Raw genomic sequence first — 24,920 nt, 5'->3', positions numbered from 1 at the left:
TAAAGCTGCTCCATGGGGGTAGCGGAGCTTTTAAAATAAGGCTTACATCTTTTACACACACACATACACACACACACACGAACACACCATTCTCAGCTTGTATAGCTAATACATAAGAGACATGTCCAACTAGGCCTCAATTGCTTCCTTCCTTCCTCTTCTGGGAGAGCTAGAGAATAGAGACAGGAAACAGAGACAGCACTCAAGGAATTCCTTTGTTAATGCTGCTGATTGAGGAGCACTCCATGCATACATATACTAAATTATCTTCTGATGTACTGAGGACAGAGGAAAAATAACAATATACAGCAGTAAAGATGTTCAGGATTTCTTTTATTGAAAAATATAGGTTATTTTGGATAGTACAGAAAGAAGCTGTAAAGAAGACAACAATAAGGCATAATATACATAAACATTGTACAAAAAGGGCAACACAGACAAGTTCCCATTCGCACAAAACTGTGGAAATTACCTGAATATATTATGTAGTGTTTGAGTTATTGGCAACATAAATGTCCAGTTATGCAAATTCATTATTTTTCCTGCATGATATTAGGTCTTACAACCCTATTTATTTCTTTTTTTTTTTTAACCTGCAAGCTGAAATTCTTAACTGAAGTTCAACATTGATTACCACCACACAGAAGGAAGTGACAGGCAGATTTGACATGCTCTCCCAAGAGTGAGTTTCACAACCAAATTATTTTTGGCTAGATAATTATGATTTGGCACATCTGTCAGCTTCAGTTAAGGCAGTGAAATCAATCAGCACAACTGAGCCTCAATACTTTCTGTCCACAGTTTTTAATGATGCAAGAGATACATTCAAGCTGCAATGACTATGCAACTTGCATAAAAATAGTAATATTTTCTTAATGCTCTTGCATCTATTGCTGCCTGTGTCTTCTTTTTCCACGACTCTTCAAAACAGACATAACACAAATAGAGAAGATTTTTCAAAGAAAATAAAAACAACAGGTATTAAACACCAAATACTAGTAGTGTCTGGTTTAATCGTGCCTGCTGGTGCACTGACTTAACAATACATAACCTAAAACCTTCCTCATACGTAGTGGTGGAAACTGTTTTGTACATAAGGCTTGACCCTGGACTAATAAGGATCAGCATCTTTTACACAGTTCAGTTGCACCACTGCAGTTGCTCAGATGTGCAAAAAACAAGGAAGGAAGGAAGGAAGTGGTTATCATCTCTTTTCAGTTTCTACTTGAAAGGACAGATTAGTAAAAGAAAGATAGCCAATTCATGTCAGTTCACGGACATTTGTAAAATCATGAACATTATGGCTTCAGGATGAAAAAAAAAAGTTCATTGGAGAAAGAGGGCAACAAACAGTGTTGTAATCCCTCTCCGGTGTGCCACACACTACTTTTCTTTTCACACTTCTGGTTTCCTGTAGTAACACCATGCTTTATAGTTAATGCAGGATAATGTATCTCCATTTGCTTTACTTCCCTGCTTTTCTCTAATTGACACTGAGTCTAAGCCTGTGTGGCGCTCACAGTAATTAAAAACAAAACAAAAGAGAATTTTGGTTTTGGCTTTGTGGTCCAGCTTTATAACAGGAAACGGCAGCCTTTAAACAGTGTCACAAGGACCCTGAGTTACATAAGGAGGGGAACTATGACAGATCTATGGCACTTTACTATAATATTTTCAGATGAAAGAGGCTCAAGGCAGGGCTTCACACTCCAGTGACAAACACAGCCCCCTTTATTGTGACAAGATACCCACCAGTGATCCTGTGGTGACAGGGGCCTTCTGTTCAGCTCAGGCCTTATAATGTCCCACAGCCAGTGAGAGAGAAAGCGCAGCAAGAAGAGAGGCGAACTAGATGAAAAAAGCACATGTGACACGTCAAGTGAGAGGGGAGAGAGAGAAAGCTGGAACTGAGCCTTAGTTATGGAAAGTGTTTTTCCTACAAAAGTTCCTTTCTAACCAGTCCTTGCTGCTTCCCCGCTTACTTCTGGAATGTTCCATATTCAAAAAGTGGCTGCTCTTCCATGTCAGTTCCTTCAATGTTCAAAGGGAGATACGGATTGATAGACAAACAGAAAGTGGAGGGTAAGGATCTCTGATAGACGGAGTCTTGGCTCATCTTAAGGTAGCAGTCACTCCTTCTTTTTTTGTTTTTTTTTGCAGACCTACAGAAGTTAGTCTTCTTCACAATCCCATCCCCACAGTATCCGACTACAGTGTCTTATTTTGGTTCAAGTGCAAATCCACACTTGTCAAAGGACTTGCAAGTTTCAAATAAACCCCTTCCAGAGCTCTGTCCTATTTTTTTTTTTTTAAAGGCTTTAGAATCTCATACGCGAATCTCATCATCTTCATCCTCCAAGAAAGAGGAGAAGTTGCTTTCCTCCTCAGGCGGGGCACTGAAGGTGGCGCTGTCTGTATCTCCTGCATATGTCTGACTGTTTGGTTTCTCATCCAGGGCAGCAGAGCCAGAGCTGGACACAGAGCAGCTGTCTAGATGCTGCAAGTGCTTTGGCCTTGTCTCTGGGGTGTACTCTGGGGTGTAGGGTCCTCCATGCTCAGGCTCCAGATCTACAGAGCTGGCTTGATGCAAAGAGGCCTGCTGCTGCTGCAATTCTTCTGCGATTTCCTCCGCCACCACCTGCTCCTCTGTATTCTCATCCTGTCTCCTCTCCATGTCATCCTCTTCCTCTCCGTGGGTGCTGAGGGGTGGTGAGGCACGGCCCTCACTGCTCTTGCCTTCCTCGTAGCCAAGATCGTCATCCTCCTTCTCCATAACCCCCAGGATTTCACCCAGCATGGAGGGTCCAAGGTCGACGTGGAAGGACATAACTGACTCGGCGTGCTTCATTCCACCTCCGAAGTGGCGGGAGCTCTCTGGAAGCTCAGTCAGCTCACCAAAGCTCCGTTCTTCCAGCTCCAGGAAGTGAGCAGCTGCAGCCGCACCTCTCCCATCTACCTCCCCGTGCTGCTTTAAAGGACTGGAGGACAGACTCTTTGCCACCAGATCGTCCCCTCGGTCTTCATCATTAAGGAAGGGCAGGGACATGGCATTCTTCACGTAGGTAGGTGACTCTCCAGGGACCATCAGGGAGTTGTCTCTCTGCTGGTCCACTCTCGTCACAGACTGGGAGCGTTTGCTGCTCCTGAAAGTGCGAGACAGGAGGCCAGGTCGGGGAGAGCGAGGGAAGGATGTGGTCTCGGAGGGAGGTTCTCCTGAGCGGGTGCTGAGAAAGGAGGTGTCACCGAAGGCATCACCACTGCGGCCTACATGCATGGTGTGGCGGAAGTCACCCAGAGGAGCACTGATCATCTCCCTGGTCAGGTCCATGCGTGAGCGACGCTTGGTCTGTGAGGAGCCAGACACTAGTTGTTTTAGGATTGGCATGGTGGCTGATTAGGAGTTTGTTGTTGTTGCTTGCACAAAGAGGTAGTAGAGCGATGTGGTCAGGCTACAAAAAATGCTCCCAAATCTTCAGTACAATCCTTGTTAGAGACCTTGGAATGAATATTGATGCTCCTCAATTCCAGTCAGCATGGGAACCTGAAAAATGAAAATAAAGTTAATATATTACACAAAACCTAAACTCAATTTAAAAAACAAAACAAAAAACCCAACACTTTTTAAGTGATACATCAGTCAAAACTTAATGCACAATTAAAAAAAAGACAGTTTAAGTCATGTACAAACCCACTTACTAAGACATAGGAAACACCACTCTACAATGTCACACCAAACAAAAATAAAGAGGCTCAAATCAACTGAAACATAAAGCAAATGAGGAGCTTAAAGTCTTCAAGCTCAAATGATCTCATCTATTTACTGCACAACTTCCACCTTATGTTGCACAATATTCACATATGGCTGTTAAATCCCATTAAGTAAACAAAAAATATTTCTAGGAATTTTGTTCCATGTTCCACTAATTACAAGAGCCGAAGCTATCAATTATGCAACTCCATAATGATAAGCAGCACTCCAACATCAATGTGAGATGACCTCTAAAATGCACTGGGAAAAAAAAGACGGGGATTACCACAGGATTCTGCTTTAAAACTGCATTATAATTGAGACCAAAACAGCAACCACAGACCAACATAAATTGGAGAGGGGTAGTCAAGAGCTCCTAGGGATTTTCTGGTGTGAAGTTCAACTTTGACTCACAGTGTATACAATAAAAAAGTAATCTTTCTTCAGGCAAAAAAAGTCAATTATACAAGCATCAGAGAACAATAACACTCCTGTCATCTGGGTATGCAATTGACATTGTTTTGACAAATGTATATGGAATTGCAATTGGAGGGACGGGAAATAACAGAAAATATTCCCTAACCATCTTCCTCTTAGACAACAGTGTTTAAGCCCTTAGAGATTTGTGACTGACAGCTGATAGAAAACGTCCTTCTGCATTATTGAAACATGTAGTCCAAACAGAGAAAACCTTACGCCAGACTGATGCTTCCACAGGTACTGCACTGGAGGATAGGAGCAGGGTTTTCTCATTAGTGATCCATACATGAAAAGAGTACTGCCATGGTGGTCTGCAAAATGAAGTGCAAGCAGTTTCTACAGACATGCATCAAAAACACATGCACCTCTGGATGTGGGTGGAAAATCTCTACGGCTTCACGAAAGCAGGCCCGAAGAAAACGCTTACCTTGCTATGTTAAGTCTGCTCTGGCTCGCCTCTATCTTTGTTTACTCACACTGACATAGGAAGATCATCAAAACAGTCAGCGACTTAACTTTGACTTTGGTTTTCTACAGCAAAGCCTTCAAAATATATTGAAGTCAGAACTGTTTTTGGTAGAAATGCCGTTGGGAGGCTGTTTAATGTGGCAGGATCTTCCCCCCCATCTTTGCCAGCTGAGCCTCTACTCCTTTTCCTGTTAATACCCTCACCTGCCTTGGTTGCTATGGAAACACCCTCCTGCAAGCAAGCGACAGCATTTCCTGTCATGGGCTGCACTCGGCTTCAGGCTTCATAGAAGCATGCAACACATGGCCTCCTTCTGTGTTGCAGGCTTAAACACATGGCCTCCTTCTGTGTCAACCTACAGCTCAGACAATACAAGCTTTGAATGTGAGGTCTGCTATGTTTCTGCTCATTTACTCCATCCATGTTTTGCGTACTTTTTAAATGACAAAACAGAAATTAATTTATAAAAATTAATAAAGTACGTGTAAGATTGTAGCACTTTTAACTGAGGCTTAGACACGATGAAAAGATTCCATGAACTCCAAATGGTTTTGTGCCAAAACACACAAACAAAAAGCCCTTTTTTGGATAAAACATGTTTATTATTGCAGCTACATGTTCTGATTTGTTTTTTTTGGGGGGGGAGATAATGAGGGGGAGAGACATAGTTCACACCTAGCCAAAAAACAAGTTTTTTCTGACTAGTTGCTTCTGGGTGGCATAAACAGACAGGGAAAAAACAACCAGCAGATGAAACAAGAGGAGATGGTAAAAGCCCGCCCCCTACATTTCAATCCCCCCCCGCCCCCTGGCCAGGATCAAGCTGAAAAGCTCAATATTGCCCATTGTAGGGACATGGGTCCAGAAATTTGTCACAGACCAGCAGGCAGACTGTTCTTCATCAGTTCAATCTAAACCAGATCCAGGCAGCTATGCGGCCGCACAGGCCATTTGCAGCCACCTCAAACCTGATTCACAGCCCTGCTATATTTATAGCTTTGTGTATCCTTGCGAAAGTGTGTGTACATGCACGTGTGGGTGTACACGTGAATGAAAAAGTGGAAAAGGGCCTGAGAAGGCAGCAGGCAGTTAGCGTGGGAACCACGGGGTCACAGCGGGGGGATTGACTTCATAAACAGACTTTCACAACACTCGGGGTCTGGCTACAGCAGAGCCCACTGGAGACACAGAATGTGGGACAGAAACAGGCAGGACGAGCGAATGAAACATGTCTGCATCATTTTATTTTGACAGCGTAATCGGAAACCATTTATAAGGTCTCCAAAAACTAACACTCACTGCACACTTCTCTGACCCACAGACCTTAAATATTATCTAAATGATATGTAGACTTTTTGAAGAATTTTGAAGATTTCTGCAGATGTCTTGATGTGGATGTGGTATTTCTCAACTGCTGAGTAAAAAGCAGCAGAGCATTCATGCATGCACAAACACACTGCGTATAAACTTGAGCACACTAGGAATGTTTCAAAACCATCGCCAATGCTGCTTCACTTCTCTCTTCCTTTAACATCTGCTTGGATAAATGATATTTCAGCCTGTTTCCCCAAATGTATTTATGCCATGGGAATGTAATGTTACCTCTGTTTATAGATCACATACACATTTTATCAATATAAATACCTAGCCGGGGTTAATGGGGGGGTTCTAAATCTGCTTAAATATGATATGGTTATAGCCACTACTTTGTGGGAAAAAAAAAATACACACCCAAATCGTCTGAGGTTAAAGCACAGAAATAACATAGAAAGAAGAAAATAGAACTCATGCTACTGAACGGGTGAAAAAAGGAGCACTAAATCAGAGCGCAACCTCAATTTGTACACCTGGGAGAATTGTAACTCAAAGGAAATGCCGCAGTCATTTCTCAACACAACAACTAGACAGATGCTTCATCAGAGGAAGTGAACACACACGTCCGCTGTAAACCTAAGCGATGACTCAAATCACTCACAGTTAACATGCATCCATTAAAATGGACACAGCACAAAAAAACCCAAACAGAAGACAGTGAATTTATACAGGAAATCAAAGAATGATATCGACCTCCTTCTCTTGTCAATACTCTCACACTAGGCCAGTCAAGACTAATACACAAGAGATTACTCACAGACACACACACGCACACACACGCTCACTCTGAAACATGTCTAATGGGCCATTTCCCTAATTGAGTATTGATGCATCTTCTTTGTACTTCATTCATCCAGCGTGTATTCTGCTGTCTGGGAGAGGACGGCTGCTGCAGTTTTTGGGAGCTCTCCGTCTGCCTCATTTGAAGCCACTGACCTGGATGGCCAACTGAATGACCTGAGGGCGAAATGATTTTAGGGGATGGGAGGCCACATGCACCCAAATCTGCGTGAAAAAACAAGGACTAAAACTGCTGGTTTCCTCTGACCTACTGACACTTCAAAACTGCTCGGTCTGAAAATTAGCCTGACAGTCACAGTCATACCATTTGCAATCCCATTTGTCAGTGAAAGCTCTCATCCATTCTTGCATTTTTAAGTGCAACACTGACAAGAGGTATACTGTTCAGGAATAGGCTAGTACGCACACACACACACACACAGACACACACACACACACACGTTCCAGTAATTAAGCAGACAAATAGCCTTTAGTAGATAGGTATCTGTCACGCAACTCAGTTAGCGGGCCTGAATATCTCATTTAGGAAGGAGCAGCCCTAGGACAAACAGTAGAAATCACATTATCTCTCAATCACACAGGCAGGGAACAACAGACATCAAGCTGATGCTTCTGTTGCAATTTGGTGCTATATAAATAAAATTGACTTTACTTGACGCCCTCTGAGATAAACACAGCAATGAGAGAACATGCTGATTTAATGAGAATTTACAAATAAAGCCCTCCTACTTACATAAAAGCCAGATTTAACAGTTGCTTAAATGGCCCATTTGGGGCACTCTGAGAGGCATACCATTTGCTTGTCGTGTTGTGAATTCTGTTCAAGTTGTTGACCTACAGGGTATCTCCTCAGTGCCCTCCTGCCCCTGCCGCCCATTTGCCATGCTATTCTTCACCATGCAGTTCCAATATGCCAAGAAAGCCAAGGGCTCATTTTGATCAAAGTGTAAATCCTCTGTGGTCTAAAGAGCACGGCAAATCCAAAATCTGTAGCTGTGAAATGTGGGGGAAACGCTGAGCATGGTAAGAGACTTTTCCTGTACTTGCTGACCAGTCAGTGTTCACATAAGCCTTGGTCTCTGTATGTGTGTTAGTTTTTAATGACCAGCTGTTTAATTACATTCTGACATATAATGAAATTATAAAAGTGAGAAAAGACAGTTATTTTCCTAATAAAGCTAAAATGAGATATATCCTCAACCGCAAGTAAAAACACCTTAAATACTAAAACTATTTCTCCAAAATGCAACAATAAAGTCTCTGAGTACAGGAAGGAGAAGAAAAAATGACCTGTGTCTAAAACACAGACTGCAAAAACAAAAAAAAACAACTAGAAATACCACATTGCGGTTGTCTGCCTCCGCCAACCAGTCAGGTCGCAGTTTACATCCATGTCTGTCCAGACTCATAAAATAATTGTAGTGAAGACTTTGAAAGAATTTAGTTAAAAAGGTATTAAGTGTATTTTCTGGCAAAATGGAAGTTATCACTACATCAACATGTATGATTCCAGTGAATAATTTCCAGTGAGAAACATGCTGTCTTCACTTAGAGACTATTTGGATATATAATGTCATCACTTCATCATTTTATCCTTTTAGACATTTATGTGAATGAGATCACAGTGACCTTGACCTTTGACTACCAAAATCTAATCAGTTCATCCTTGAGTCCAATTGGACGTTTGCTCCAAATTTGAAGAAATTTCCTCAAGGCGTTCCTGAGATATCACATTCACGAGAACGGGATGGACAAACAACCCAAAAACATAATGCCTCCGGCCATGACTGTCGCCGTCGTGGAGGCACAAAAAGAAAAAAATCACATGACAGTGTTTTTGCCATCCCCACTCATACCTGGCACGCTGGTGTGAGGCAGGTTTGTTATGCTAATATCACCTCACCCAGCAGGAAATTCTGCTAAGTTAGGAAGAAAGCATAACAGATTTTTAGAGCTTCCCTGCTAAAAAAAAAAAAAAAAGTGCCTGCGGGTTTTTCAATTGGCATTCCTATCTCTGAGTACTAAATCTATTGCTATCCGTCTATCAGTGAGTGGAATATTAGTGGTAAGCAGCTTGGATGGGATGAACAAACTTACAAGAATTCAGCAGTGTTCAAAAATAGCCATCAGAGCTGGTAAAAGATTATACAACGACTGTTCCACATAACCAGTATGGAATCAAGGCTGTATTAATAGAGCAACCCTTCAAACTTAAAAGTGTCATCATAATCATCAATAGGCCAACTATAAAACTCCCTATTTGTCACACATATAGATCAGACAAGCCAGCGAGAAGAAGGAAAAATGACGAACAGATAATGACGAGGACACTATAATAGCTTTCAAAAGAAGAGCCCCGTCAGCCAATGAAAGGGTTCTGGCAGAGAACAGACCTGCAGCGAATCAGCTCGACATGTACCAGCTGACCTCTGACACCCAAGAGGAGATGACTTGTTTCTTTTACATTTACAGCCAACACAGCCTCCAGACACGACACTCCGTCTCTTTCTCTCGGCCCCCGCGCTTTGATGAAACTGACAGCTTATATTAGAGACACAAACAGCAGATGGCAGACAAGAATGCTGTATTCTATCCAGCTCAACACACTGAAGAATGAAAAGTATTCTGCGGGAGAAGCAAGACTGATAAACATCGTTTTCATGGATCTACAATGCCTTTTTATACACACACACACACACACACACACACACACACACACACACACACACACACACACACACACACACACACACACACACACACACACACACAATAACGCTCATTCCTACTCCTTGCTCTTATCAGAATGTAAGTTACAAACATGCTAGTGAAATTGCAGCCAGCATGGCTCCACATCAACGTCATCTACTAACTGGGCATGGCATCTAAACACAAATGAAGGCAGAAGGGAGGCTAAAAATTGGCACCAGTCTGGCATTTAGAGTGTCTCAACATCATCAGAGAGAGAGAGAATGAGCAGAAAGGAGGTTGACACTGGCGATATCAACATGAGAGCATGCCAGAAATAACCACTTAACATTATTTTGAATGTCTTCAGCGATGAGACGTGGCTAAAATTTCCCCAGATTTTTTCACTCTGAGCCAGCTGGGCCTGCAAGATCAACAACTAGCCACAGGGTGTTAATAACTATCCCCGTCTGAACAACGTCTGAGCACTCTCAAACTGTGCATGCACGTAGAATTGCTCAAATATGACCAATTACCGCTGAGATGATTGACTGACACCAGTAACCTCAATACAGCAATTAAGTCCCTTTCACACATGCACTGCAACCCTGAATTTATGTAGACATCACCAGGAGGGAGGTGTATGTGAGAAGGCAAATGTCTCAATCAGTTGGACCAGACATTAACAGACTGCTCCATGCCAGCTCCCTAGTACAAAGTCCGTGTAATGTCCGATTGAGCCCACGTGTGAATAAAGTAAGTCATTGTCTGGAGAATTCTGAGCAAGCCAATGGGCGTGTTGATGACATTTCTATCAACGGGCGCGAAACCGAAAGAATACAAACATCCGAGGGTGAAGAGGAAGGATCATTTACACAAAGACGCCAATATAAATGTCTGACTGGAGAGACAACAGGATTCAGGAACTTCTGTTGGTGAGGGCCAATGCCAAAATTGTCAGACAAATTCAATGAACGGCAAGAGAATTGGTTGTTTATAACCACAGCGTATTTTTTGCATCCTGTCTAGCCTCCTGCACGCTCTCTACCCAGGCGCCATCCCTCACCTAAACCAAACAGAGTATTTCTAGTAGCTGAGAACACATCTGACACAGACAATCTCCCGTTGTGTGCTACATGTGTGAAAGGGCATTGGAGTTCATACGAGAAAACGGCTTTAGTCTACTGCTTCCCAAAAGCACAGATTGCATAGCCACATGTGATGTAAGTTTTTTTTCACAGAGAAACATGCTGTCGTGTTAGGGGGTACGTCCACAGGAAGGGCAGGGAGAAAATGAGCTAATAAAGCCTCCCATCTCTCCGGAAATCTACTCAGCCTGCCCTTCCTGACCACTCACAATATCAACAAGGCTGTGCTCCATCACTCTGTATTACTGATGGGCTAACCAAACAAACACAGCTCATATCTCCATCAACACAGAGTTTTAATAACCTACAGGGATGCGGGCCACTGCTGAAGCTGTATGCTCAACAACAGCCATAAATGCAACATATCAGTATGTGGAGTGCCTGAAGGTCAGTGATACTAATTATTTTAGAAGAGGACTCCAACCGGATCTTCTCCATAGCACGTAGCTGAGTCACAGCTGATGACAGCCTCAGGCCCAGGTGTCCGTATCCTCACCCAAAGCAGACTGACAGAGACTGGCCAGGTGTCTCTTAAGAGCTGCAGAAGATGGAGTATGCTTACATTTTGAAACACTCGAGTGAAAACCTGTACTCCTCTGATGGAAAGAATGCGGGGAAATTATGGGATCCAGAGCATCTTGCTTTAAAGTGAAAGAGTGCCATAATTATAGGGTCAGAGCAGCAGAAAAGCAACAAAATGAGCTGGCTGGAGGAAAGCCAGAGAAGCAGCTATCAAACAGCTGAGGACACTTTTTGTCAAAGATTATATTTGAAAAAATATACAAGAAACTACTTGACTTGTGTATGGCAAACTGTGCCAGCAGAGGAGTATTCTACACTCTTGAGTGGCTGAAGATTGCATGTGTTGCATCTTTTTTAGAATTTAATATTGAATTATTGGATTTATACAAATCAAATCAAATAGAAGAGACTGACTCAGATTGAAATAAAAAATGACTTTGTGCCAAAAAATAAAACAAACAACACAACTAACAAATTCTTCTGGACAGACTTGAGAACATTTTGAGCGGTTTAAGATTATAAGCCATTGTCACTGTCTTAACGCTACACTGATATCAACTCCATTCAATATTTACAACTAGTGACAAGGAAACAGGATGGCACAACAGAATAAACATTTCCTCTGGCTTATAGTACTAACCCCTGCATACTGGGTCACAATGCAGACCAGAAAACAATGCTGCTAAACAAAAGGCACAGGAACAAACACAACATTCACACACTGACACATGAGACGCCTTTAGGATTTGATGTTGAGTTAAAAAAAGGTCATGGAAGTGAACTGATGAACTGTTGCAAACAAGCCAACTGTGTCCATAAATTCTGTACTGAGAGAACGGAGGTTTTCTACAACAATTAAATTTTCCCTCAGCTGGTATTTATGTTGCTTTGGGAGGCAGCTGGATTCGTGAGATCACGACATCACAAGATCACGTGAGAATCCAACTTGTGGGGCTTCAAGTTTACACACTTGTGTCCGAACCACCGTTGGTTCGGACCAATCAGCGTTGGGAATCCAGCTGCCTCGCAAGGTAAGACAGTAATAGACGGTGAGAGGGAGGTGAGACTCATCCAATCACCTTCCAAGTGTTTTTTTGAAAGTGCCCTCCCCTTTCCAAACAGTCTCCAAGGACAACTTCTCAGATGCTTTTGTGTAACAAACCATCTGGCGCGTCCGGTTAGGATTTATGTGTATCATTTGTAGACCTGTGGTAGTAATTAAGAACAATGTCAACAATCCAATATGATATATTTGTCCTACACATCCTTCAAAAGACTTGTCATGTCCTCTATAATAATCCAGCAGTTCACTATCGCATCCTCAGAGGCATTCCTCGGGGAAAAAAATAACAGTTTATGTCGGTATTTCCTGGAATGCAAAGGGGCTGGACAGGACACACGCATTGCCTCAAACGAGCACACAAACTGCAGACATGTTCAAACATGGATGCAGGTCTATACACTCACTGGCCACAAATAACATACTAAAGTTGCACTCCAGCACTACTGAAGAGGGTGTCTTGAGGTGCTGATTATTGTTGAAATGAAAGTACGCTAAACCACTCTTTTTTGTAAACAAAATTCAGAGCAGGTTGTGTTTTCTGGGCTATGAGCCAGCAAATGCGGTCTACACTGAGCAGTGCCCCATAACAGAGTGCTTGGCACAGTGTCCAACACCACATGGAGGAAGGATAACTTTCACCTTCAGGCACTAAACACATGTCTCCTGCAGGCAATTAGATACTTTGTAATTTAAGAAACAGAAAAAAGTAGAGGGAGCAGAACCTGTGCAGACCGGTTTTAAATAAGTCGCCCATCCTGAAAGGCATTTCAGAGACATTTCTGTGAAAAGGTAAACAAGCTAAGCCATGGCATATACATCCTAGAGATGAGGCTTGTTTGTTTGCTGTGTCGTCCACCTTAATCCATCACAGCGTCCAGGTGGAACAATTTGACATCTTACAAAGCCCTTTGTGTATTTTGGATAACTCAGGTCAAATGTCACATTTAAACTTGCAAAAACAAAGAAAAGCCACCCAGTTAGCCCCACAAGCAGACCACTGATAAGATTATCTCCTCAAACAAATGCTAAGGAGTTCTTATCAGTATGGCAGTGATTGAGTGATGGCCTACAGACCTGAAGTCCATTACCTTATCCCAGCCAATGAGCTCATCAGATGCCATCGTGACACCCCTGCCAAGCAAACTGAACAAGACTGCCAAGTCAACAGGCACTGTGGGTAATGAACTAGACAAACAGGACAGGCCTACACCGCATGTTGGGGCAGAACGTGTGTAATGTGTGATGACATCAAGTCATCATCTAAAACTGGATGTGCCCTAATTCAAGTCCCCCTACTGCCCAGAAAGACATTTCACTGACTCTGGAGTAAGTTTACAGATGTTCAAAATAAACCAATATTACCAAAACATACATTTGCACAGTTACATTAGAGTAATTAAAAGTGCATGTGAAAATCAGAATGTAAACATCTCCAAATCACATTGTATTGACGACATTTGATCACTAATTTGTAATAACCTACCCAGGGACTAATTAGCTAACTCTGGCACATTTACACTGATGTGGATACTGAAATGCTGATTAATGTGCACTGTCCCTGGTAAACAAACAAACAAATAAACAAACAATAAAAAACAAATGAATAAACAAACCCATTTTACCCACTTCTGAATATTTTGAATCTCAACATCTGCTCTCATGTAAGGCCTCTGCGGTTTTCCTTTGTGGGAAAGTGATATGTGAAAAATATCAACGTTGTTCATTCATTTTGGCTTCAAAACCTTCCCAAACAAGCTAATAACACCAATATTAATATTCGTATTACTAAATTAATATTGTTGCTGAAGGACTGCAGACAAAACAGGCTCGATTCTCGCCACAGCAGCTGTCTGCACAAATAAAGGCTCCAGTAAACAATAAAAATAATTTTCTAGCCTTCAATTTAATAGCACTTGATCCATTCTCGCCTTCATCATTGTCTAATGTTTCGATCACATTACAATAATGCTCTGATTCTGGGTGGGTCAATGGCAGGAGAACAATAAGTAGCCATACTACAAAGCATCAGCAGCCTTGCGCACCGTGCGCTTTGCTGAATCACTGTCTACATCAGCAGTATTAAAGATACACATTTGAGCATCATAAACAAAAGCAAAGGTACATTTTATAGATTGAAATCTAAGTGCGTGTATAAATATTGAAGCGCACACACTTACCGAGCATCCCATTCATAAAAGCCGGGTGCAGCTCCACTTTTAGGCCCCCAGCAGGCTGACAATGGGGGCGCATTCGTCAAAGGAAATGAGATGTTCAACGTTCAGATCAGCAGTTCACGGGAATCCAAATAACACTGTTGGACAGAGAAGCTGTTTGCTTTTTCCGAGAAGTGTTACTGCTGCTGTCACCGCATCCTCAGAAGCGGTGCTGCTGCTCTGAAGCGCAATAACTCACTACAATGCCTCCTCCTGCCTCAGTAGTGTGTTTGAACACGCCCTCTTTACATGGCTCCTTAAAGACACAGGCTGCCAGCATGGGGCCACTCAGACAGGCTCAGTCTCATTTCCTGCACTCTGATAGGCCGGGTCTGTGTCATGATGCACACTAACGACACACTATGAAAATGATTAACAGGAAATAAGAATTTTATTAGCTCTGTCTTACCCGTGCTTGCTACCAGGAAAGGAAATAATTAATCATGCAAGGCTGCAAAGAATTGGTGAAACTTGCAAATAGCAGTTTTGGCCTTAGCCAAGGTTGTGCTTTCATTAAGGTAGCTGTAACTTTCACTTTGTGATATTACAAAAAAAAGGGGCTGATTGTGAATGATTGTGAAGAGCATGGTCATCCTCCGTGACAACAATGAACATACAACGTTCATTGTTGCTTCCTCCTTTGATATTGAAGGAGGAAGCAGACAAACAATCCCTCCTGTAGTGTTCTACATTACATTTCTGGGGAGGTGCATGAACACCACACATCATAAGACTAACAAGGTTGATGTGTCATTTTTAGCAGACTGTTATGAACCTTTAAGCACTATAATCGTGGAAAATGAGCCTGGGACAATTAGAATAAGGCAAAGCAAGATATATTAATACAAGGTGAATTTGATTCATTTAAAATAAAAAGTATGACGTTTAAAAATCCCTTTAAAGTTAGTCATCTCCTTCCAGCTTCCTTTCTTTTAAAGTCTTTTCAGTTATATTAATTACACTTTGAAAGATGTCCAAAAGCTTTCATGGATTTCTCCCTGTTTGGCATCATTAACTGAAGATTTTATTGAAGGACTCAACCTTTTGTTTGACTTTGTGTATTCCAGGTAGATCAGCTTCCCTCTGCCTGTTGACCATTCATTACCCTTTTGAGAGGAGGAACTTTTGCAGTGGAAATGAGTGGGAGGAAGCTGAGATACTCCCCAAGGCTGTGCATGCTCACCTTGAGCTCAATTGAAAGGAATGTGTGAATGGTTGATAATTATCAAAGGACAAATGTCACTTGGCTCCAGTACCTTGATAGAATGACTATTCACCTTTTCTCTTTACAGCCCCTTTGTTGTGTCAGTCCTGCAAGTCTATCTACCCAAGCTACTCTTTAAAATCTCTGTTCTTTCTGTAATGTAGTGAGCTGTATGGAGTGAATGTCCACCACACACATTCAAGAGCTATTTCCTGCCTCTGGCTACGTTCCCAGTACGGTCTGTCCCAGCTGATGGGAGAGCAGCGCTCTTTAAGATGAGAATTTGACTGCAGTGGCCTTTCGTCCAGGATCAAGTTGCATTAGAGTTTAATGTATTACTTTTTTTGACATAGAGTAACTGCCTTAAATCATTCCAACTACTTCTCTCTAAAGTCGCTGACATACACTTGAAATAAATATTAACTAGCATTTGAATGCAGCTGGTCAAATCAGATTTTTTTTTTCTGTTGTGCTGAATAAGCACACATTTCATGCATCCAGTGCTCAGTTCTCTAATGAAAGAATGTTGAAAATGCATACTCACTGGTGTAAAGCGGCATCCTATCAAGAGGGAACTCAGTCAGGTGAACGTAACGTGAGAAAAATATGACTTCCTTTAAGTGTGTAATGTTTCATTAGATTCAGTAAAGCCCACATAAAATCAAAGATGGTATATTTTCTTCCTCTCTCACTGACTGGAGTGCTGCAGCTTTGTATACTGTGTTAGCATCTGTGTCAGCTCGCCTCAGTGGTACATCAGTAGAATATATTTGTGCAACAGTGTCTTGATCCTAGGCTTACCCGTTTTTATGAGTTTTTGTTCTGAAATCTTTCTAAAAGTCCATTCTTAATTCTGGTACTTTGGACCTTCAGGAAAATCTGTCTGGCTTCTCCCTGTTTCACCATCTGCTTAGTGCTCAGGGGGTCAGATGCTGAGTTTTCTCCCAGACTGGGCAGATTGGGGCCCCTTCAACCTTATAGAACTTTCACACTGGAGGGTTTGGCAATGCCTTACAGAGTTAACAGTCTGGTGTTGTGTATCCCTTTAGTGTGGCTGTTGCTGTGGTGCCAGCAGATCAGGGACAGAGCTGTGTAACGTAACAGTTTCTTTCTTAGTCCTGAAGGAGCCTGCCTGGAATGGAGGTTCACTCCTGTGTGACTGGTACTCGTTCTCATTCATTTGCATGTTTTGCACATAAGTACCCTTTAACCTTTTAGCCATGCTAGTCCACAAAACCTTCACTTGTTGATGCTGGGTTGGGTTGTGGTGGTCATATACTGTGTATGGTGAACAGGATGTTCAGAAAGTCCCAACTGACTGAGCAAGTGTGTGCAAATCTCAGCATGGTGCTCCACAGAGGAGAAACAGAGACCACTAGAGTCTGTTTTTCAGAACTGGGGTTACAATGCATAATGTTCATTTCAATTAATATTTCAATTAGACAATAAAGAATTTCCATTTTTGGTGAATTCCTTCTCATTTGTCAAACTCAAGCCTGGATAGATTAACTGACTGCATGTTGATTACCATGTGATTCTAAAGCAGAAGACTTCTACATTGTGACAAAAAAATGTTTTGTTCATCAAAACTTTTTAAAAGCTGTAACTTCCAATTTCCTTACTCTATCACACATTGTTATTTTGTCCTAATTTTAGAGACACCAGTCAATAGGAGTTAGCTGTTTTGCAAATGCGCTCTGATAAACTCCAACAAGCGCAGTCAGAATGAGGACGCGCTCTGTGTAAGTCGGTCCCATGAGAAGATGCTGAACTGAAATGTAACAGATTTGTTGATGTGAAGCTGTGTTTGTGCATCTGTGTGTGAGAGAATGAATTAGAGTGAACAGAAGCCCGGCGCATGTTTTTTTGCTGTGAAAAAGGCAGAAGGTGAACAACAGTTATGGTAGTGTTTAGTGTGAAATATAATTTTGAAATGTTACAAAGCAATGTGAGGTATTTAGTTTTTAAAACTGAGCAGAGTTTAGTTTTTGTTAAAGAAACACCAAGTATATTTCACAATCTATCCCCATGATTTATTCTGTCAAGTAAAAATCTTTGTTGGAGATTTTGTTGAGGGTAAATAAAGATATTCCAGTAACAACTATCTGTACCCTTGACTTGACTTTCTACTTTTCCTTAAAACCTTACAGCCTGATCCCTCTGTTCCTCCCCCCCTTTTGCCTTGCTTAAGATCAATGTTTTCCGGCCTGAAATAAGGAGATTAGCCAGGCACACTCTCCCACCCTCCCCCAGCTTTTCAGCATGCTTGCACCGGATCAGGTTCTTCTTCAATTTCTACCATGTAACTCATGCTCTTATGCATCCCAATTATGTCTCTGTTGTGGCTGAGAGAGTCAGGTCATTTCTGCACTGAAGGATCAAGTGTCACATATAATCACTTTGTTTTCCAGACCATGCTAATAGGTCTATTTAGGATTCTCTATGTAAAATAGTTGTCTGCAGGCTCTGGCATGATTTCTTTAAAAACCTGTATGTATGGCAGTATTTCAAAGCTTTATCAAGATCTCCCGTTATGTTAAAATTACCATATATATCATCTGCCTTATTTCCCATTATGTATTGTTCTGTATAATATTCCAGTATATTCAGATGAGGCATGAAGAAAAAACATTACAAAATAGAATAATTTATTTTAGAGAGCTATCATGAATAGGTCCATAATGTTTCCTTCATGATGTATACAGTGATGTTCACATTGGGAATTTGACAGATGTTATTTTGGAGCTCAAAGACAGACTGTCTAAGTTTATACACTATGGATCCAAATCCAGCACAGCAATGCCCCCATTCAACTTTTGTAAAGAAACAACATGTCCAAAAGTGTTGTAGAAAACATCTCATATCATAACATATGTATACGTATGCACTGTGAGCATAAAACACGTTTTCAGTCATCATACCAGTGCCATGTTACACTGTAACACAACAGTTTTACTGTAGTATATTATGTTGAACACATAGAACCTCACATGACAGTCCTTGGTGATGAAGTTCACGCACAACTCCTGTGTACTGTTGATGTCCATTATTAAATAAAGCTTGTTAAATAAGCATAGATTCATACAATTAAGCTGACTCCTACTTCAGTTTGTGAAATACATATCAGCTTTTTTTTTTTTTTATTAAAAAGTAAGTGAACAATTCCATGTCGTCTTTCCAGTAATGTTGTCACAGGAACCCATTCTTCAAAATATTTAGCATTCTTGAAAATGATAGCTTTCAGTTTGGTTACTGTTGTGAAAATCAGCATATTACTAATGTTCTTAATGACTTATCAAGCTGATCAAAGTGAGTTAATCTTGAAGTTCTTTGACAGCCAGTGCAAGCATTATGTTTGATACAGCTGTGAGGGTATAAGTTGAACCAAGAAGATTTGTGCTTTTGGTCCTAAGTTGTGTTCTGTGGATAACATAAAAGCAAATGGATGCATATTATAAAAAGTTGTCTTAGCTTGTATATCTACTGTACCAGCACACAATCAACACATTCCCCAGACTACTATAAAGGTGCCACAATGCTTTAATGTGATTCATAACATTGTCACTAGTGATGTTCTGAAAATGTTGAGCTTTAAGCTGATTGATATAAATATCTGGTAAACAATATGAGACAAGTACATATAGTAAACACATAATGCAGTTCCAACAATGATTAGGCAGAGTGAGAAAGTCAAAGGCAGCCGGCGGCCACGGTGACCACTGGTGCCTCTCTCCAGGTCAGAGTCCATTTCTTACTATCAGTTTGTCCTTTTTTCAAACATCACATTTCTCCATCAGAGTTGCTTTTTCCACTGTCCAATATCAGCAAGCCAAGTGGTCCATACTCTATATGGTTCTAAGGTGGTTGTTTTCCCATAAAGCTCTCATATTAAACAATAATACAGTGTTTTTTTTAAAACAAGGATTTCTTTTTTCAGAACCTCAGGTTCTGTTCTCCCTTGTTTACATGGTCATTCCTTCAAATAAATTTACTCAAGCAACGCATAAAAACTTTCAAATGATTGTCTTTTTCATAGAATACATATCACATGGATTAACCAACCATACTCGCAGCACACACAGTCATACACACACACACTCTTCACAGAGGAGAAAGCGCTATTCAAGATGCCTTCAATGCTTAATATTGAGCAACAACTCTGTCAGTAAGACAGAAAAATAATTTAAAAAAAAGATCAAAAAAAAAAAAAAAAGACCAACAAAAAACCAACAACAACAAACTCAAAGACTCGTCCTCAGGGTCCTGTTGTTATTGGAAGGAGAGCTGTGTGTCAAACGAAAGAGGAGAAGCCCGCGGTAGGTGCCTGAGCGGCACAGCCCAGGCTGCTCGGGGGCCGGTAGAGGGTGCTGTGCTGGCTCGGGGGTTCGGAGGACAGCAGGGAGGGGGTGGGAGTCCGGCTTCCCTTAGGCCTGAACAGAGTGCCCTGGCCCTGGCACTGGGGCTGTGGTGATGGGGCACTCTGGGGGAGGAGAGGGGGCAGAGGGGGCACGGGTGGCGGGTGCTGCCGTGACTCCTGTTCCACCAGGGGCTCGGGCTGGGAGTAGCCGTACGCCGGTGGACGAGAGACGCCCTTCTGCTGCCGCCGCCAGGAGTTGTAGTAGGTGGGATCGCTGATGTAGTGGTTGACAAAGGAGTGGGTCTTCTGCCGGCTTTGATCCATCTCATATTCGCTGTCGCTGCCCTGTGAGTAAGAAAACACTAATAGTTACAAAATACTGTGTAGTGAAAAACAAAAACGTACATTTAAGACATTTACTACAGAGAATAATGACAGCTATATTTTTATGCTGTCAAATCTCAAAGGCTAATTCTAACCACACAATACTGAGTCATAACACTAGGAAATATCTACTGAGAGACAACTGGAAATCTATTAAACCATGAGCAATTCTACGGGGCAGATAATCACTTCTATTTGGCATTTTTCACACATAGGAGCTCACCCATAACTCTTTGGAGCACAGATGTGATAAGCGTACACAAGAGTGTCCTAGAATTGGACAAAGGCAGCGTTTACAGGATTCAATTGCATGTAATAAGTCATCAGTCTTGTAAGTTACAAATGTTTATGTGGACAAATCTTGTCACCTCATTGTGTCCTAGCACAATGTTTGGGCTGAGAAATACAAACAGGTAAAAAAAAAGAAAAAACAAGAGCAAATTACTCTCAGAGAAAACATTACGCTCTTGGCACATTGGTGTGCCTGACAAGTACCTGCCCATCTACTCTTCTGTTGCACTACAGCTTAACAGATGTCGAAGCACCATTTATTTGCACAAGTGGCAGGTAAATAGTGGGAGGCTTTGCAGAGGAAAAGAATAACACCAGTTTGTGTCTCCCGGGAGAGCAGGGTTTGTTCAAACTGGGTTGAACAATGTTTTGATTGTGCAGGTACCAGATAAATTGGCCGGGGAGACCCGGGGTGGTGTGGGAAGACAGATGTTCACAATCTGCTGCAAACGGCTTTTCTGCTTTTCGTAACCATCGTCCCTCATCACTTCTAACCTCCCTGTCTCTCGGCTGGACCTCCTTATTCCACACACACACACACACACACACACAATCACACATACAGTGAGCCGCTGAGATAATGACACAACCATCTAGAACCCAGCAGCCCATATTAACACGACATTTCCTGTTTGAGGAAAATTAATTAGTTGTGAAGATATTTTGAGACACTCGAGACATGAGAATCGTCCCTATTCTTCCTTCTCATGGGAGACATCAGTATTAAACCTCACATCTGGAGATGTCAGCCATGACTGGCCTGCACTAACAGAGGATATTTAATTTCAAGGTGATCCACTTGAGACAGATTATCTTGCTGGCTGTCATTAATTTATTCACAGAAATTCATAATTAGACAGCTATCTAATTTTTGCATATAACAAAGCAGTGACTATGAGGAAAAAAATAGAGGTTATCAAGAGGATATGCTGTGAATGTGACAGAAGTAAAATAAAGTGAAAGAAGACAAGTACTCTTTGAGTTTGGAAAGGTTATGACTTTTCCCTGGAGGATTCTGTCACTTTGAGAAATTCAAACAGTTGAATTTTACTTTTTAATCTAAGTTCATTGCCTATTCCAGACATAGAGTGGACATAGGCTGCAAGCCAGGGTCACTGCTTACCTGAGAGTCAGATATCTCAGAGGGTTTCTCGGTCAGACTGCTGCTCTCGGCAGGGATCAGGTCATTATACTTAGTGCTGACATCCTCATCTGAGTAGTGGAGACTTCCAGGACTGGGTCTTGGTGGTGACCTGGACAGATGGAGAAGAAGAGGAGAGAGAAAGAGAGAATGAGTGTGTGAGTGAGATTGAAAGCAAAACAGACAGTGAGAGACAGAGACAGCTCATGGTTATGTAAGAAAAGAGTTTCATTTCATCATCATCATCTTTCCCTTTGGGAAACTCAAACACATTTTCTAGAGCCCTCTCTTCTTTCAGAACATGTTTGAGTAAACATAAAAAGCCCCGTCATTCCTGTGATTGACACCACTCAGATGAGTAATGAAAGGCTCCAAACTATAGTTCTAAAAATGAAAAAAACTTCACAAAACGTCCTCCCACAGTAGGATCAACATACACAGATTCAGTGCAGACTCATTGATTATGAAAATGAAAATGATTTAGTTTAGACAAGTACTGAATGTGTTGTGCATTCCTGGAAGCCACTGATATAATCTGCAGGAAAAAGTCTATAAATTGACTTGACTGATCTTTGCAAAGTGACTGTAGGAGCATTGGTAGGAGGTGAGTTCTGCATGAATTCAACTCTCACCTCAACTGTCATGAGATGGACAAACAGGATCCTGTACAAAAAAAACGTATGAGCATGTTCATGAAAGGATTCTTTGTGCTGATTAGAGCTGAATGACTGTACAGGGTCAGCTAGAGATTTAGACCTCCTGCAGAAAAGCTGTGTAACTAAGCATGGCCCTGAGCTCAGGAAAGTATTATAAAGTTCTTTTATGAGTTCAGGTCAAGTAAAAAAGACCCTTCACTTCTTTTTGTTCCAGTCATTAAGTCCATAAAGTGAAGCAGAGAGAAATATCTGTGCAGACAATTACTTTTCTTCCTCTGCAGTAATGACTGCTGCTGCGTTCAAGGTCTGCTGAGATTGAATCGGACGGTCATCACTGAGCTACATCAACGGGCTCAGTATGTAACTCAAGCTAACACAGTATTAGGAAAAGAGTTTGCTCAGTTGATTTCAGGAAAAAAAAAATACTAAAGATTTGCATAAACTAGGAATGGCATGAAAGTAAATGTTTAAATGATCTGAAATGGAAAATGGTGTATGTGGGGGCAGAGCAGACAAGCATAAAATGCTGTGATGTCAAGTTTAATATTAAGGCATAAAGGGCAAAACCTTGACGACCTCTCAAATAGTAAAAAAAAAAAAAATGTACTGAGATAATATGCGGGAGCTAAATCACTGGGAACGTCAGGAAGCTTAGAAGACACAACATGACAACGGTCGTGAAAGGGTTGACACAACAAAGGGACATCTCGTCTGAGTTAAAGGGGATGACGTGAGGGGGCGGATTGTGAAAAAAAAAAAAAAAAAAAAGATCTACTTAGAATTCAGACAAGGTAGAGTCAGACATTAAACAGATGAGACCACGTGAGCGTAGGGGAGGGGCGGAGGATTCTGCTACCGATCACACTCCAAAATACTGCCAGTGAGCTTTGAATTATTTAGGAGGACTGTATTTTCCCCTTGCCTTATCTGTCTAATTCATCCCTCACCCTTTCAAATATCCCATAGGGAGCCCTCCCACTCATCCTCCTTAGTCCACAGATCATTAGCAAAGAGTACTGTACCAGATTGAAGCGCTTCAAAGAGAGGGAGCAGCACAAGACACTTTGATCCCCTTCTTGGCCTCCTTGGTCAAGGAGAAAACAGTCCAGATTCCTCTGCCCTTAATGCACCCCTTCTTGCACACTCCATCATAATGTTCCACCAATGTCCAATTCAACATCTTTTCTTGCCTTTCTTTTTATTTGCTGTGACAAGACACAGACTCTGATCCCCCAACCCCCCAACACATCCATGTGACCATCATTCTAGCCACCATGTGTGCCCCACGTCTCTCCACAAGGTATTCCTTTTGCTTCTCATGCAGCCGAGTTCGTGAAATTCCTCTTATCTAGTGTTTACCTAAACATTACCAAAGAGCCAGCCTGCCAAAGTCCTGCTGACAGGTGGAATGACATGTTCTAATACCGACGGTGTTGCACTTCATGTTGAGATAGCTCTAACAGCACTGCACTCGAGAGAAATTCTGGGATGAAGGCCAAAGGAAAATGGCCTGCTCTGACCCAAAAGCGCCCTTTGTCTGAAGCTGTGATGGACAGACAAAGAGCACATACAGAACCTCATGAATGCTAATTGGCTGGCATTGTGCTGTCCCCTTATATAAATTGTTGCTACATACAAACACTGAATATCAACGACGGGAGCGGAAGGAGGCTCAAATCTGCAGCTGGGTTCCTTGAGGCTCAGTTTGTTCTCTCAAGACTGACAGACTATTGTGAGGGAAGACGGGAACACATAACACCACATAATTAATTCCTGTCAGTATCACAAGTAACACACTGAATTGGAAAAGGAAACTCAAGGAAACAACAATGCATTTGAGAGTTGGAGGGTTGATCTACAGTATTGCGTGCAGGAAACGAATACAGTGATCAGCTGAAAACCAGGGTTCATTGTTACCGTATGACTTTACAGTGATGGTGACTGACCGTGTGTAGATGCCGTTCTTGCGGCAAAAGGAGTTTTTCACGGAGAGGCGTCTGTTGTTAAGCTCCAGGGCTGGGAAGCGTCCCTCGTCCAAGCGCACCATCTCTCCGTGGGTCAGAGGCAGCGCTGTGCAGTTGGAGTGGTTGCCTGGACAGGGGTATGAGGACGACACTGTTTGGGTTGTGGGATGAAATAAGTGATTTGTAATCCTCAATCAAATCTACAATCAGTTTCAGAGTCACGGTGTAGTTACACACAGCTCTTAATATTGTTAAAGTTTACATCCCCTTAGTTCTTTTTTAAACAGTTTATATACAGGTATTATTGATCACATCCTCCTCAATTTACATGTACAAAACGAGCCAAAAAGCTGCTTTTTGACTACATCTGTAGATCATCATCATCAGTCAGGCAGCCAGGCCCACAATCCAGTACTG

At 41.8% G+C, this 24,920-nt stretch overlaps 2 protein-coding genes across 6 annotated transcripts in view; both read right to left on the bottom strand.

The window, feature by feature from the left end:
* Positions 1-312: 312 nt before the first annotated feature.
* On the bottom strand, positions 313-14,722 carry cdc42ep4a (CDC42 effector protein (Rho GTPase binding) 4a). The gene is made up of 2 exons (XM_044332231.1): positions 14,471-14,722; positions 313-3,541 (listed from the first exon to the last, which is right to left on the bottom strand). The coding sequence occupies exon 2, from the start codon at positions 3,383-3,385 to the stop codon at positions 2,327-2,329; it is 1,059 nt and encodes a 352-aa protein (XP_044188166.1). The 5' UTR covers positions 3,386-3,541; positions 14,471-14,722; the 3' UTR covers positions 313-2,326.
* A 4,506-nt stretch (positions 14,723-19,228) lies between these two features.
* The window catches only part of sdk2a (sidekick cell adhesion molecule 2a), a 92,657-nt gene continuing 86,965 nt past the window's right edge, over positions 19,229-24,920 (bottom strand). For 3 of the 5 annotated variants that reach the window (XM_044332325.1, XM_044332324.1, XM_044332322.1), the window contains 3 exons: positions 24,486-24,654; positions 21,866-21,995; positions 19,229-20,412 (listed from right to left, as the gene is read on the bottom strand). In XM_044332325.1, coding sequence (XP_044188260.1) covers positions 20,002-20,412; positions 21,866-21,995; positions 24,486-24,654 — 710 coding nt within the window. In that variant the 3' untranslated portion in view covers positions 19,229-20,001. The remainder of the gene's footprint in view (positions 20,413-21,865; positions 21,996-24,485; positions 24,655-24,920) is intronic. The other 2 variants (XM_044332326.1, XM_044332327.1) reach the window with 1 other exon arrangement.

Source organism: Thunnus albacares, chromosome 17, assembly GCF_914725855.1.
Source record: "Thunnus albacares chromosome 17, fThuAlb1.1, whole genome shotgun sequence".
Taxonomy (NCBI): domain Eukaryota; kingdom Metazoa; phylum Chordata; class Actinopteri; order Scombriformes; family Scombridae; genus Thunnus; species Thunnus albacares.
The sequence above is the reverse complement of the archived record's forward strand: the minus strand, read 5'-3'. Positions and strand labels throughout refer to the sequence as shown.

Coding starts and splice junctions, on each gene's coding strand:
- cdc42ep4a (XM_044332231.1), bottom strand. CDS start 3,385: ATGCCAATCCTAAAACAACTAGTGTCTGGCTCCTCACAGACCAAGCGT.